Source organism: Bombus affinis, chromosome 13 (genome assembly GCF_024516045.1).
Source record: "Bombus affinis isolate iyBomAffi1 chromosome 13, iyBomAffi1.2, whole genome shotgun sequence".
NCBI classification, from domain to species: domain Eukaryota; kingdom Metazoa; phylum Arthropoda; class Insecta; order Hymenoptera; family Apidae; genus Bombus; species Bombus affinis.
This window is the reverse complement of record NC_066356.1, coordinates 3,366,319-3,382,474: the sequence shown is the minus strand read 5'-3', so window position 1 is coordinate 3,382,474 and position 16,156 is coordinate 3,366,319. Positions and strand designations below refer to the sequence as shown.

General features: G+C 35.7%; 1 protein-coding gene across 4 annotated transcripts in view; it reads right to left on the bottom strand.

Annotated features, from left to right (window-relative positions):
• Positions 1–10,860: 10,860 nt before the first annotated feature.
• LOC126923699 (alpha-catulin) overlaps positions 10,861–16,156 on the bottom strand; it is an 84,324-nt gene continuing 79,028 nt past the window's right edge. For 3 of the 4 annotated variants that reach the window (XM_050737407.1, XM_050737409.1, XM_050737408.1), the window contains 3 exons: positions 15,608–15,814; positions 14,398–14,888; positions 12,748–12,883 (listed from right to left, as the gene is read on the bottom strand). In XM_050737407.1, coding sequence (XP_050593364.1) covers positions 14,481–14,888; positions 15,608–15,814 — 615 coding nt within the window. In that variant the 3' untranslated portion in view covers positions 12,748–12,883; positions 14,398–14,480. Of the gene's footprint in view, positions 12,884–14,397; positions 14,889–15,607; positions 15,815–16,156 lie in introns of all 4 variants that reach the window. The other variant, XM_050737410.1, reaches the window with a different exon arrangement.

Here is a 16,156-nt window from a genome sequence, read left to right as displayed (position 1 = left end):
AGCAGGTAGCGGCTGAACTATATGCACATTTCTGACGCTCTTGTTGGGAGAACATACATGTGCACAACGAGAAGGGAAATGACTAGTGAAGGATAAGAACGAAAAAACATAAATTGTTTAAAAGTTTAAATAAATATTACAGATAAATTGTTCTTTTTATTGTAATAATTACGGAAAAGCCACTTTGAGATCATCTTGAAAATGATTATATAATACGATAAAAATGAGATTATTTATTGTAAAATAATAATATAAGATGTATTTAGAAAGAATTTCAACAAATCCGAATAGTTTAACAGCATTTTACAATCTTGTTATCTATTTTATAATATAAAATGACTATTTTGACCGATAAGTTTTTGCTCTCGAATTTTCTCAGAAAATGGCTCCGTTTTCAAAAATTTCAAAATGTTTCAAATATATTATTTTACTCTCTTATATTATTTTACTCTCTTAATATTTTTAAGTATTTACCAATTTTCTTGAACGTTTCTTAAATAACTTGTTTCTTAAACTTGCAAGAATTAGAATGAATTTGAGGTTTATGGCCGTTGGAAGAATTTAAAATGATTAAACGTTTTATTCACTTACAAACTAAGTATATTTTAGTTATTCAATTCAATTTACAGGTTTACAATAATTGTACAATTGTATGATAAGTTTATAATTTTCTGTATAATAATTTGTGTAATTGTGTCAATTTAAATTAATTTGTTTCCGTTACTTGACTAATGGAGCTAAAACAACTTCTCTCGTGTGAAAATAACATATTTACAAAACTTATAAGTGTTCGTGATACGGCGCAGTATTTTGCCGCTGATTTTCGAATTGTCAATTCACCATTAATCATAAAATACTAAGCACCTGCTTTCCGGTCAACTCTATATGGTTCAGTACGAAGTACGAACGCACATTTCCCCTGTCGCCATACATTCGCACGTTCCCCCACCATTAACCGTTAGAGGCAGTAATTGGTGAAGCTTATTTTTGTCTGAATTTTTCCCATGCTCGTTGGCGATCTTCCTATTCACCTTGAGATTCTTTCTATGTTGATGGCGTTTCTATGTTTTCTTAATCTATGCTTCAATAAAAATAGAAAAATTTTTTTATAAGAATATTTCTACTGTTTTTCGAAGGAACATGAAGGACCACAAATACTTACATAAAATAAAGTATTTATCACTTTATACTCTTGTATAGCAATATAGGAAGAAATATAGGTAAGAGGAATTTAATACTTTTCTATACGGAGTAACGAGATACATCGACCAACGAATAAAGAAATGTAATTCTATTAAAAAAAACATTGTCCTCCATGTATTCACCTGCAAAGAAGCTAATAACATCAAATTATGTCCTTTTCGGCGTCATTCAACTCTTGTTTGAAAGTTTCTTTTTGTAATAATTTGAAATCATGAAATTAGGCAAACAATTTTGTAACAATTTGAAATCATGAAATTAGGTGTTTTATTCTATTTAAGTCAGACCACCATACGTGCTAGGGAATAATTCTGTTTATTTATTAATATCGCGTTATTTACTTTGATCTGACCGCGAAATGCAGATATATTGTCCATAATGTTAATGGAAAAGCTAATGGAGTTTTAACAATATTTTTCAAGAGAATGGTTGAAGTACCACCCATGATTCCTGTGACAAGCTTGGTTTTCGTGATAAATAGAATACGATGCAAACGAAAAAAAATTTGATCTTGAATTTCAAGAAATTTTTTTCAACAGATTCTCACCGACCCGAAGGTGTAGAAGTAGCCTATGTCAGTGACGACAACATGTATTATTCTCTCCTGTACATTTTTTAAAAAATGTATTATAATTTACTTATTTGTGAAACCTAGATATTTCTATTTAGAAGATAACAAGATGGACGAGGTGTAAAATATCATTTTTTTATTTTTTTATTCCATCTAGAAATTTTGGGAATTATCGATAGATCTGACATATTCAATGCTTTTTCATATCCCACATTTTGTGAGTCATCTGATCCTCTTACCATTATTTTATCTCGAACTCATAATTATTATCTTTATGTTTTTTGTATATTAATCAATTTTTTTTAAATAAAATTAAATTATGACACGGATATTAAATTTCTAAGCACAGGTATCCATCATAATTTTTGGGTTTATATTTCTCACTATTTCAAAGGTTGATTAAGGAAACTTTCAATTTTTTGGTTACAATTATTTATTTTCAGTTGTCCTCTGCGGCTTCAATACATGAAATACTTGATATACAATGATCCAATAATGTTCATTAAATACGAAGTACGAAACCTATCTACGCTAAATTCGTCTACGATCGATATCTTTTGCCGTATATCGTTGATATAAATGAAACGTTCGGTAATAAATTATCGCAGGTAGGTAAGCGTTTTTTTCTTTAAATTTTCAATATTCTTTCTCATTCTCTCTCTCTCTCTCTCTCTCTCTCTCTCTTTCTCTCATTCTCAACTATTACGTAATTTCACACATAGTAGCTTAAAGCATAAAACCGAACCTACCATGGATAAAACGAACCTTCTTCTATTAAAAAAATCTACAATAGAAATCTCATATCTCAAACCTTGCGGCTGTTTCTTCGACCACTCGTGTCCTTATTACAAATTAATCTTTCAACGAGGAAACATTAAGCATCGTTGGGAAGACCGTATGAACTATGAAGGCGTGTGTTCAGACGAAATTATACGAAATATTTTATAATTCGCAAGTTTTCGTCGTCTTTGAACGATCTATTTCGCTAAGAAGTCACGGCAAAGAACGAAGCGACGCTGTTTGAAAAATTTACCCCACATCGTGCTGGGGCCATTTTATTCTTTTCTTTGTATTTTTTCCTTTTTGGTTTTTTGTTTTGGTGACAATCACAGCCCCGCGTTGAACAGTCGAATGAAGAGAAGAGAAAAAAATTAGTGACAGACTCGATAATACCTCTTTTTAATGGCATTTGATTTCTCACCTCTGCTAATTTAATAATCGAACCGAACCCGTATAATTCAGTGATCGAACGATCGCAATATTATAGGTTCTTAAATTGATCGAATTTCACGACTTAAATTCCTGATGCGATGAATCGTTAGAACTGGGAAAATTAACTGTTAAATGAGCTCGATCCATTATTTCTTTAATCTATTTTAGAATCAAGTTGGAATATTCTATTCGCACTAAATAGACGATACAGATTCTTATTATTCGACTCTCACCGCAGACTATACAGAGACGAACGGTAGAATATGGAAGAACGGTAGATAATATCGATTGAAAGAAGTAATTGAAATAATATTATATTTATATCATATCTTCGTTGTTGTTAATGACAAAAATATTATTCTTTTCACTTTCTTCAAATAAAATAGAGGAGAGTAAACTGTATGAAAATATGAATATTTAGTCATTCGGTTAAATCTTCCTACTAAATTGAACGCTGGAGGTTTTACTATATATCGGTAAAAGAAGAAAAAATTGTTAATTAATTGTAAGTGAACTAAACATCAGTTGTTTCGTGTAGGCAACAAATGGATCAATTTGACAACTTCCCGTTGTCTCTGTTTTCTCTAATTATTCCTTTGTCCATTCCTGAATCAAAATGATCACTTCATCGACGTAAGATCAGAGATTCACTCGCGAGACATAGGACTACGATACCTTGCTTAAAGATATACACAGGTATAGATATCAAAAAGAAAGATTCTTCATGAAAAAGTTGTCGAAACATAAGTTTATCCTTTTTTCTTTCTGAAATGGGTGATCAGATTCGTCACGAGCTGGGGTGAAAACAACGGCGTGCGCTTTTCGATTCTTCGTCATATAAACGTTCAAATGCATGTGGTTTTCTTCTTGTATTTGAACACGATTGAGTAGAAAAATTGCACAAAAAAATGGAAACTTAACAAGTTAAAATGGCGAATGTAGTAAATTATTTCTATATAACAAAAGAAAAAGAAGTGATACGTAGTTGCAATTTGTTAAAAAATGGCATAAGTTTTCGTTGAAATATATATTGGAATAACGCACGACTCGAATTGCATGTAATTTTTAAATATTATCACCGCTTGCCGCGATTAACGTTATATACTCTTGTCGAGGGGCTCGAAGTGGACACTCGGTATGAAAATGATTAGGCAAATATTGAAACATCCGAAAAATACGTCACACGATTTTTTTCTTTGTTGTCAAAAGCGTTACAGAGAGAGAAGAGATTCTATACGACTACGGCTTCGTGCACATTTACTTCGTTTTCTCAATTGACCGTCTAGTGAATACTGAAGTTTTGTCAATCCCCAGAGAAGTAACGTTAACAGCTACGTATACATATGTATATACATATACGTATATTTTTTATTTTTTGTATTTCTTTTCCTTTCTTCCCTTTTGCTTGTAAATCGTGTTGCGTAACATATGTTCGACGACTTTAATCGCAGAAATTGCAATTGTGTTTTAATATCGATCAGTCGCAATAATAAAATGTAGAAAAATCTATATTTTATTTTTTCGCACTGAGACCACGCGTTGTATAATAATACCTTTGCTCTTTTTTCTTTAAATGTTAAATAGTTACGCATAAAATTGAATAAAGATAAAGCTTACGACTTATTTTTGGTGTTTGCGCGCGCGTCTCTTCTTTTTCCTTTTTCTCTTTCAATTATAGATTAAGAATCAAATCTGTTGAGATACATCAAGTAGAGACAGATTTAGCTACCGAACGAACTCTATTCAATAATCTATCGATGTTTTTTTGTAGATATATTAATTATTATAAGCTCATAATATACACGTATAGTATATATACTTGAAGAGAGCTTTCGAGTGATTTTATGAAATACGTTATACAAAGAGTTACAATTAAAAAGAGAGGATCGAATAGTATGTCTTATTTGCTTCTTTTTCTTTACATTAATTAATGTCCGCGTTACTGGTATATTATCTTTTTATGGTTACAATATACGGTCAAAAATTCAGTAGTATCTGGTATGTAGTTTTTTATGTGGGAAGTTGCAAGTGAGCGAGAAGCAAATTTCAGAAATTAAAAAGTTAGCGTTGTTGGCGCAACATCACCGATTCTCTTTCTTTTCACCTCCCTCCCTTTTTTTTAAAAAGACTATGAACTATATTTCAACATTTTGTCCGAATTCTTATTAATACATTAACATACTGACAATTATGATGGAACAATAGCTATAGTTATACCTGGTTTATATGTATATTGAATTATTTAGAACAAAAATTATTTCTATAATACTAAAGTGATATCTATACGTTTAAATTTATCTTTTTTATTGGATATTTAGTATATCAATTGTTATATTCTATGTTAGTTTAAAAGACTATTTTGTATTTTGTTATACAATTACGTGAAGCTCTTTTACATCTTTCTATTGTAATATTCAAACCATTAAAACTCCAATTAAAAGAAACACGCTTGTCATATTTGTACTCACTGTTCAAAGAAAACTATAAAATATTATTAAATGCTCATAAAAATAATAGTCAAATCATATATCACATTTCTTCACATTTTTTCATATAGTTCATAATTTCTTAAGGAAGGAGAAAGAAATAGCACGATCGTCGCATCAATAACACTGACTTTACTTTCACGTCGTCTACGATCAAGCAATCGTTCGACTCGACAAAAATTGTCTTATTCGACCAGAAAAATATAAAAAATTCCTGGGGAGTCTTAGATCGTTTACGATCTTAACATCGTCCGGAAATTCAATTATGTCACGATTGAATAACGTCAAAAAATATAGACATGTTCCTGTTATCAAGTGCGCACGTTCTATTAGAATCTCAAACATTTGCTAGAACAAACGTGAAAGTAATTACCCGAAATTATTGTCATCGATATTTATCTAAAATCTGACTAACGTAGGACCAACAGATCAGAATGACTGATGTACGAAGCATGGTATCTACATCATCTGCTCGATCGTTAAAAAATGGAAAGACTAAGATTGTAGAATCGATTGTTCGCGATTTAAATGCGATTGTCTAGTAATCTAGTGACTTTTGTATTAATAATTATTTAAATGTTCACTTGGTTAATAGTTTGGATGTAACCGTGATCGATCGAATACTCGGAGAATAATATACCGATTGTTCAGAAAGTTTTTAATCGTCTCTTTCAGTTGGAGTTTTAATACATCGAAATGAGTAAGAAAATGTTTTTTATTTCTTTAAAAATCGGCACGATCTTTCCGGACAAACAAAACATACAACGTAGATTTGAGTCGGGAATACGCTAACGGACAAATTTATGGAAAACAGATTCAAATAAAAATAAAAAATAAAAGATCTCAAGGAATTTATAAAATAGAAAATTGTGCGATAATTTAGGTATAAATGGACAACTTTTACCTGTTTTGTTTTTAGAGTTATACTAATGGATCGATTAATTGAAAAGACGAAGAAAAAGAACAAGGAGAACAACAACAACTCGGACAAGAAAAACATGCGAATATCTGATCGTTCACTTTTTAAATCTACGAATCACGTTTTTCTTCGGTTCAGATGCTTGTCACAAGGCTACTTGGTTTTTTCATACCGGCTTTCACTCATATTATCTTTCAGTTTCTTTTTTCTTTTGTCGTTTTCTTTTCAAGAAAAACAGGACACAATGAAATATCAATCATCGATAATATTACACCAGAGGCACGAAATAGTCCAACTAACAGCAATCGTCGGTATTTAGTATTTAGTATTCACGTAATGGTACATATTATGTGTATTATGTATATATAGATTGACATTAAAATTTTCACTATGTACATTGTTCGTTGCCAGTTTTATGTTCTGTTTTCCTGTTTTTGTCGAGAGCATAAAACAGTTACAAAACGAACGTCGTACAGGATATAAATAAGTACATACGTATGTATTTTGCGTATACAGACGTGACACGCGCGTGTGATTTCCAGTAAAAACGTGTTAACATTTAGAAGAAGATAGGCACAATCGATGGGAACGATGAGCTCCTAGAAAATGTGTCTCGCGCGTTGCTTCGTGTGACAATCGTTGTTTTCGTCAACGAATTGGAACGAACCAAATCTAATGACAATTAACGAATACCTCGTTTCTCCTTTCCTATCAGCTTTTCTCGCCGATTTTTTATTTTTTTCTAAGATGTTGAATTCATTTTAATTTACATATATGCCGACAAATTGGGATTGATCAATGATCGAAACGCAGATAACACCTAAATACAATATCGTTAATCCACGAGTAGAATTTTTTCCTTCTTAGGGAGGTATCTAAGCTACGAATTGAGGTAGAATTACATATGGATACATAGAATAAAATTACAAATTCGAGACAATGTATAAGTACACGGGGGTGGGGAGAGAGAGAGACTAATGAGACGTTCGAACAGCGATGAACGAGAAGGGTTCGTCAATCGTTTCTGGAATACGAATGCCAAGCTTCTGGAATATACAATAGTGTCACGACTGTGAATGCTAGCCATATAATCATTATTGTTGCTGTTAATATACTTAACGATATTATCGATACACGTTACACTTATCAACTGACCTCTATACAACAACTAGAATTTCGATCAACTATATATTTACTATCACCATTGGTATTAATGTTAATGTACGACGAGAACTCCACTTCAGATAGGAAACAACGAAGCCGATCCAACGCAAAACTGTGCTATCAGATCTCGAATGAACGCACTATCGAAGATCATCGTTTCGAATAATCTTAATGTAGAAACCGAATTTACAAGAGATAAAGATGTATCTATACTCTGAAATCTGTTGGATTTCTAATAGAAACACAATAGAAGTATAGAAAGAGATACAAGGTATATGTATACGTATAACGAAAGTTGTAGAATTGGCAATTGGGATGGTCTTTAGTTGCGGTAATTCGGCTAGAGATGGACGTTGCCCAGAAGAGATAGACCGCAGATGACTTTGCAAATTCGCAACTAAAGAAGTAAAGTCTCGACAGAAATTCGTTTTGTCCTCTAAATATTTTGGATACTTTTGCATATTTTCTTCGCGCAAAACGTATGAATCCAATGTTGCGTCTAAGTTCAATTCTACTTGTCAAAGATCAGTGTGCGTGAAACATATTCCTTCGATAGTAAGGACTACAACATTCGTTCGAACTTTAAAGATATAACTAACGGTGGAATTATTTGAAAAGATTCAGATCAAAATTGAAATGCTTTCCTTGAAAGCCTTGTATGTACGGTAACTCGATCGACAAAACACCTTCATGCCGAAGGGAAAGTTTGGTTTCCTCGACCTGAGACCTGAGACCTGAGACCTGACGATAGAGCTCCGAAAATAGTTTCTGATTATTAACGATATCTATGATTCACACTAACTTGATTCGATAATGAGATGATCAACTGAACGCTTACGCGGAAATCCGCTTCTTTCGGTTTCCCCTTATAAAATATTTGTGCTGTTTTATAGAAAAGAAACTTAAGCTTACTCCTTAACAACTGATCGAGCTCTATCATTATCATATACTCTAAAAGACCGCGGATAAAGTATGATACAGAGTTTGTACAAACGCGTCACGTACGTGTGTTACAACTTATAACAAGTCGGTTATTATATTCCTGCGAGGTTACGCGTACGCAATACGAGAACGCGGATTCGCGTAATTACACCCTAGGAACATCTCGAGGATCTATCAACGAATTCTCATCGATCGGAGGCTTCGTCGATATCGCATGCGTCTCATTCGCCTACGATCGTTCCGAATCCTTGTCAATTCCAACGTTACATCGGTCATATTTTCAATCTCTTTTGATCGGTGAAGTAAAGTCGATCGATATTTCCGTAAAGAGAATACATTAATATCGTTTCAAATTATCGCGATTACATTCGTATCTGGAATATAGCACGACTTTGCATCATCGACATCTACGACCCTTTTCTCTTCATACTCTTCAACTCCTGTGATCGGTCACATTCTTTGTGCCAACTCTGTATAATACATACAGAATCGATCTTCTATATATATATATATATATATATAGATAGATATATTTGTAAGTACGAGAAATGCATGACTGGTCGACATTTAGCCTGCGTATAACTTATGGCTCTATGTACAATTGATTTTTACGTTTCAGTCGCCTGTTGAATGCAACGTTACTAATGCTAATGCTAATCGTCAAAATCGTTACTTCCGTGGCAGAACGACAGGTTCATTTTTAAATCTCTTTGGGCTTGGCTTCGTCTGGTTCGTTGAGAGGAAGCTCGTTTAACGTCGTTCTGTGGTCTGTATTTACGAATACGCATAGAGATTGGCGGAAGATGACGGGAACGGGTTCTGACTGTTAATCGGATCCAATGAAACTCTGAGCAACGATTCATGCCCGCGTCTTCCGATTTCTAATGTCGACTTTCATAGCGTACAAAGAACGCATGGGACAATATGTCGGTTCAATATTTATACGGTACAGCGTAACTGTATATAATCGTAATGCATAATGTTCAATGTGGATAGAAATTTGTTGGACCGTCAACTGATGAAATAAAAAAACGTAGCGAATGTTGCTCGTGTACAGTCATCGATCGCGATGATTCTTCTCCATTTCGATCCGCTTCAGGCCAAACCCTAAAGTCAGACCCCAAAGTCGAATCTTGATTATTTTCCGTTTCTCCGACGAGAGGGAATGAACAGACGTTTCGTCAGCGGTTTCAAAGACGACTCTGCGTGGAAGTATTACAATTACCAGCACGATTTTCATTTGTGACACCTTCGTCAAGGCGGTTGGCTTGGCTTGACTCGACTCGGCCTGATCAAATGTTAATTTCGACACGACACACGCGTTTTCGGAAGAATGAAGAAATATGTTGACGCATATAGGGTTTGATCGAGTGGAGCAATCGATTCGTTTTAAGTTAACGGAGCTCGAGCCACGAGATTTCGGTTATCGTGCTTGTCTAACGGCGTCTTTGCCACAAAGTACGTCCCTGACCGCCCTGCTGCCGCCCCCAGGTCACCCTCGATAACCACCTCCTGCCCCATCATTCAAGCTGTGCTCTTGCTCTCGTGATTTCATCATTCGCAAAATCTGCAGCTTACATTCGACAGTCAATTATTAAATTATTTGGTATTCGAAAGTGTAAAAAGCAAAAGTCTCGGATCATGAAACGAATAGTCTTCGTTCTCGCGCGATATTTCTTTGCGTGGAATTTGATTATCCCGAGTTATTTTTATCGAGGCTTTTAGCGTATCAAATGTGCGAAGTTGAGGAGAATACCTTTATACATATGTAGAAAGAAGCGATTTGAATTTAAAGCATAAAGAACAATCTTTTTGTAAAATTAATCCTGTATAACTTGAAAGTAATTTATGTTTAGTAACATCATATCATTTTGATCTGATGACTATTGTTATAAGTAAACCGTTTCTTTAATAATGACGCCGAACGAATATTTGGTATAGTATTATAATATAAAATCGCAGAGGTTTGCGTTCTCCTTAGCTTCCTAGTGCGACGGTGTAAAAAGTTTGAAAATTCAAAGAATCAGATTCCAGGCTTCGTCACGCATAGCCATTGTTCAGGTAACAAGCGAGACTGTTTGTCTATCGAAGCGTTTAATACCTTGCCATACGTTAATTGGCGAGATATTAGTTAACTGTTGAACGTCAAAAGCGAATCTTGAGAAGCGTAATGTCTCGCAGCACGTTGCGTTAACGGTGAAAGATACATAACGTGACGTGACGTAACAAAGAAAGAAAGTGGGGAAATTTGTTGAAAAATCAGTTGGTGAGACGCGTAAGCGGATGTTTAAAAGACATTTCGATCGAGTTTATTGTCGTTGCACCAACTTTTCTACATGGAAGAACGAGTTTCTTTCGTTTTAGAATTTTCTTTTCTTTTTTTTTTTTTGCATATGGAGTCGTTCAGAAATTCTCGAACAAAGAGACAGAGAGATGATTAAAGTCAGTGCAGCAAAAGACAAAACGACTTGTTAACGATGAAACGTGCTGCGTTGAAATTTTTGCTTCGCTGCCACTTGAATTACACGTATGTATATCGTTCGATAAATCACACGGAAAGTTGAATGAATTTTAAAGCAGCGGTAGCAGCAGCAACATATATTACGATAGATGTACGCATACTGTCACGGACGAAGAGAACAAATTACCTACGCAGATCGTTGTTTCGGCGAAAGGATTTTTCGAATAAAAGCCGCGTAAAGCGACTTCTGTTAACGGCGTTAATTATTTCAAACAGTTTTGCCGTTCGCTTATCGGACGTCGATTTTTCTGATATGGCTGCATTATTGCCGCTGTAAACATTGAATTCATCGCACAACTCGACGATGCTTTAGAGTCTAAATCGCTCGTCTTGCTCGTTTTATTCATAGATACATTGCAGGATAAAATTTACCGTATGATGAAATTCTAAAGAAGAGAGTAAAAAGGGTGCAGGAAAAATTGTTCGTTTCGAGTGACGTTCATTTTACATTTCGTTCAGCTGTAAATGGGTCGTGTTCGGAGCAAACACGATTAAACGTACGCGTCGAAACACGTTTAAGATAATTTTATGCGATTACATGAAAATTTTGGAAAATCGAAATAGCCGTTACTTTCCTAAGGAAACAGTTTTTTCGTATATCTTTTAAAATGCCAACGAACGCGCTTTAACGTTCTTTGTGTTCTTGATTTTTTGCACGGTTTGACGCGTGCGCTTTTTTGTGTAAAAGCGTACCTAAATTTCTTGTGATTCCCTATTGGTTCCTGTCATGCGTTTCATGGCAGTCACGCGAAGCGACACGGAACCGTTTCTCGAGCGGAAAACCCGTTTCATTTTCTATATTGAGCAACGCAAAGATTACGCGTGTACCGTAACTAATCAGTGGAATACATGTAGCTTGTGCTCGAAGCAAATTACGATTGAGAAACGTACACGTCGATAATCTAAATTCTAAATATTCCCTTTGAAAAGCAAACGCGCTTTCAAAGTCCACTCGTCGGATACAAATATAATGTGCTCATAAGAAATTACACGGTCAGCTTATCTCCTAGACAATCCTTAGTTAATCAAGGAACCAGTCGATTGGTAATTTTGGATAGCACCGGTAACATTTGAAATAAGATTGAATTTCTTTCATTCGTTAATCGAAACCTGTAACTTGTAATGAAGGTTTCATCGAACTTTATCGTTCGTTTCGGCCAACATTTCGGAACGACCAACATTTCATTCGATCATATTTGTTTGTTCGATATTCGTTCCTCGACGTGATTCGATGAACGTTTGTTCTTTGCTAAAAATTGCAGACTAGAATAATCGCGTGTGTTCTAAAAATATTGGTTTGAAAATATTCTGTTCTTTCGATGGGATTTCTCGGATCTATTTGTAATATTTTGCTACAACATGACTTTAGATAAACATATTTTTTAACAAGTAGAAGATAATTATTCAAACGTAATAGAATTTTTTAAATTCGGCATTTCTCTCGACGAAATTGACATTTTGATGCTACGTGTATCATTCGTGAAATAAGGCTTAATAAATAAGAAACTTTAGGAACCGAATAAACATAAACGATTGGTTGCTAAGATTGGAAATCCCGTCGAAAATCTGTAAGATTCCGTTGGGATCTCGAAGGGAATCGAGGGAGCCCGACGTGTACGTTTCGGTGGGGCAGGCGAGGGTTCTTCCTAGAAAAGTAGAAAGGAAACCCGAGTGCGGCGAGCGTCCCCCTTGGCCCGTCGGGCCATCCCAAACTGTCAGACAGACGGGTCGCTGCCGGGGGCGGAGCCCGCCTTGCTGCCGTCGACACCAGCACCACCACCGTCGCCATCGGCGCCTGCACCCTCTCCGCCCCTGTACGGCGAGCCGCCGGCCCCACGCGCCGACAGACCTCGGAAATCCAGGTTGTACTGAAAAATAGATCCAAAACTACAGATTATCCACTCTGTACATTTTTTCTTCCTTTCCGTCGATTCTTCCTGATCACGGAGATAAGCATTGGACTAGCTTCTCGATCGATACGTCGGACCAAAAGTACTTTGGCAATACACCCTTTAATTATACTCGCGTGTCTATTTATCGCAGACATTCGCAGACATTCGTAGACATACAAAGTGTATTTATTGCGCCACCTCTCTTCCATGATCTCCAAGTCGATATAAACTACGAATCTATACGTGTAAAAACAGTTAGAAATACGTTGCTCGGTAAGATTCTTGTTCCTCATTGTTAATGGAATGTCATATCTACGCCAATCGAGCGCATAGATGTTTAAAATGTTGACTTAAAGCCTTTTGACTTAAACGTAAAAAAATAATCAAGATATCGACTCGCAACAAAAAGGCAAGTCAATAACAACTGGCTGGTTTTTATTCGTTCGTTTTAATCATATGTAAATTCAAAATACTTTTGTCCACCGTATCGATATTCCATTTCATGATCGTTCGAAGTGTTTTAGTTGCAAATGGGTTCGTTAGCGGTCGTAATTGTTAATGATGCACTGTGATCATGAAGAATGAATCGTTACTTGTTTATAAAAAGTTGATGATTTGGAAAAATCGGAAGTCGTTATGACAAATTGTTACTCTAATGAAAATTGTGTCAATTAATTTGGTATGTTAAAAAACAAGCGTTATATTTTACAGTTTACGGTGTGTCAGATATGATATCGATAGAGAAAGAAGAAATAATGAATTCCGTTACACGGTGAAATATGGTATTGCATCCATTCCTGTAAAGATAGCTGAAAACAGGAAACTAGATTGATTAAAAGTTCCTCTTCGTGCCGTGAACTATGCCAAATCGATATTCGACGGTGTCACTGTGTAACTTGTCGATCGAAGCGAAGCTGTTCAAAAATTGGACCATGAAAAAAACATCTGCAAAGTACAATAAGAAAAACAAGAAATCGAGCCAACTTATTAGAGCAATAAAACAAAGACTACGCGTAAAATGCATCGCATAAGAAAAAGCGGCGCCGGGAAAGGGGAAGGGGAACGCGTTTGTCGAACACAAATGATGCGAAAACGATCGATCGTACTAGATAGAAGATGGAACAATTGGATCGTTTGGTTAACGGCATTGCAATGTCATATCGCGTTAGATATTTTACCGTTTCATAGAACAATTTTGATCTATAGCCGTACCTCGAGGACTAAATTCGAGGACTAAATAAATGTCATTTTAACTTCATGGAAACCGTGGAAATTCAATTAACTTATTTCCCGAGCAGAGTGTACATATTATTCGAATTTGGAAAAGTTCTTCGGTCGATCGTAATTCGATCATTGGCGTTCGTTCGAATACATAGTAGCGAGGCGAGAAGCAGGCTGACAATAAGCGAGAAAGTGAAAGGGAAAAGAATGAAAACAGAAAACGGAAAACGGAAAACGAAAAACTCAATGGGTGGAAACCAAAATCGAACCTGTGTACAACAGAAAGAACAGCGCTTCTGTAGCTGTGCGTGAAGAACACGTGCGACCTTCGGGGTGCGAACGAAAGTCTGTGTTATCTCGGCAAGGTGGCGGCGTGTCTTAGGTGCTGCAGCTGTGCCTGTTGTAGCTGCAGCTGCAGCAGCTGTAGATTCTGTAGGCAATACGGAGCCTGCGGCCCGCAAGTGGAAGTCGTGATGGGTGTCGAGTATGGAAGGACCGATGGATGAACGAAGGATGCGGAATTGCGTGTAGCAGTACTGGTGGAAGTGGTATTTGGCAGGGTGTTGTAGTTGAAGAGTGGAAAGCCCAGATTCGCACCTCTTAGAATGTTGTGTAACTGGGCCGAAGTTAACGGATAAGGTTGTACGTAGGGACTGGTGGATGGTAACAATTGCGGACTAACTGGATACAAGCAATCCTCTTCAGCTAGGCCAGGTATCGTCGGACTGAGCTCCATGTACTGCGGCATCGTGACATTGTGCTATTCGACGAATGCATGGAAGGATACATAGAACACACTTTACTGCGTCGCTTACTATATATATATATGTATATTATAATACTGTGTAGTTCGCTTGTGCGAATATTTACGTTAGCTTTATTTTGCCTCCCAAGCAAATAAATTTAAAATCTGACGAGTAATAATTATATCGGAAATACACAAGGAATACAAACTGGAAAATTTTCTGATAGGAACAAATGAGGTGTAAATAAATTGTTTTTGTTGTTTCTTCTTGTTTGAATCCTCGTGAGAAATGCTCCACGTTAAGCGAATATAGTTAAAAAGACAAGTATTACACAGAGATATCTTCTCGTAACTTTGCAGTATTACATGACATAATAGCTAAACAATTATGTAAAAATGAAAACATATCACTTTCACTATCGCAAAGCCAGCTATGATAAAAAATACTGCCCAGTCTTTTGTTCCTTCGTTCAACGAGTTATTTCTACAATTTTAATCAAACAAAATACCTCCTACAAGTGCGAGGGAACGATAAAGACTGAACACACACATACGTATTTCGTTCTCGAGCAAAAGAAAAACAGAGAAAAAAGAAAAAGAAAAGATGAAAAGTGAGGGAAATACTAAACAAAAGATAAAAATGTAACGTGACTAAAAGGGCCAATTGATGTGGTCGACGCTAAAATTTTTCTTGTGCATGGTATAAGATGAAATAACGCGCGAGCGTATCTTACCTTTGTGGCGCAGACGAAACACGTGGTCACCACTTTCGAAATCACGTTCATTAAATTTTTTGTCTCTTGTATTACGTTATCGACTTTGGTAAAGGTGGCGGCTTTTCCAACGGTGGGATTCTTCACGGTGAATTGAAGCTGCTGCACATACGTTGGCACACGATCAAGATTTTCCAAGAGTTCTTTCTTGTGCGGTCCCCCTGGTACCTGCACCCATGCACAACATCGTATACAATCTTACGTCTTCGTTCGTATCGCAAGGCAAACGTAATCGTGATTCGTTTCCAACGACGTGATCAGATATTTCAAATCTAGAAAATTCATTTTTTCAATTTTTATATTTGCCATATTAGCATGTTATGTATATCTATAATTCGATGTTGATCTAACTCGAAGCATGGGTCGTGTTTTGAAGATAAGAGAAATGTTATACATATTTGTTATTTCTGTGCAAAATCTTCCTTTGTTATCGAGAGCGCGTAATCGTTAATAAATTGTGTTTTTTGTGTTGAAAATTTCTGCAAAATATAAATTAGAGTAATTTTTTAG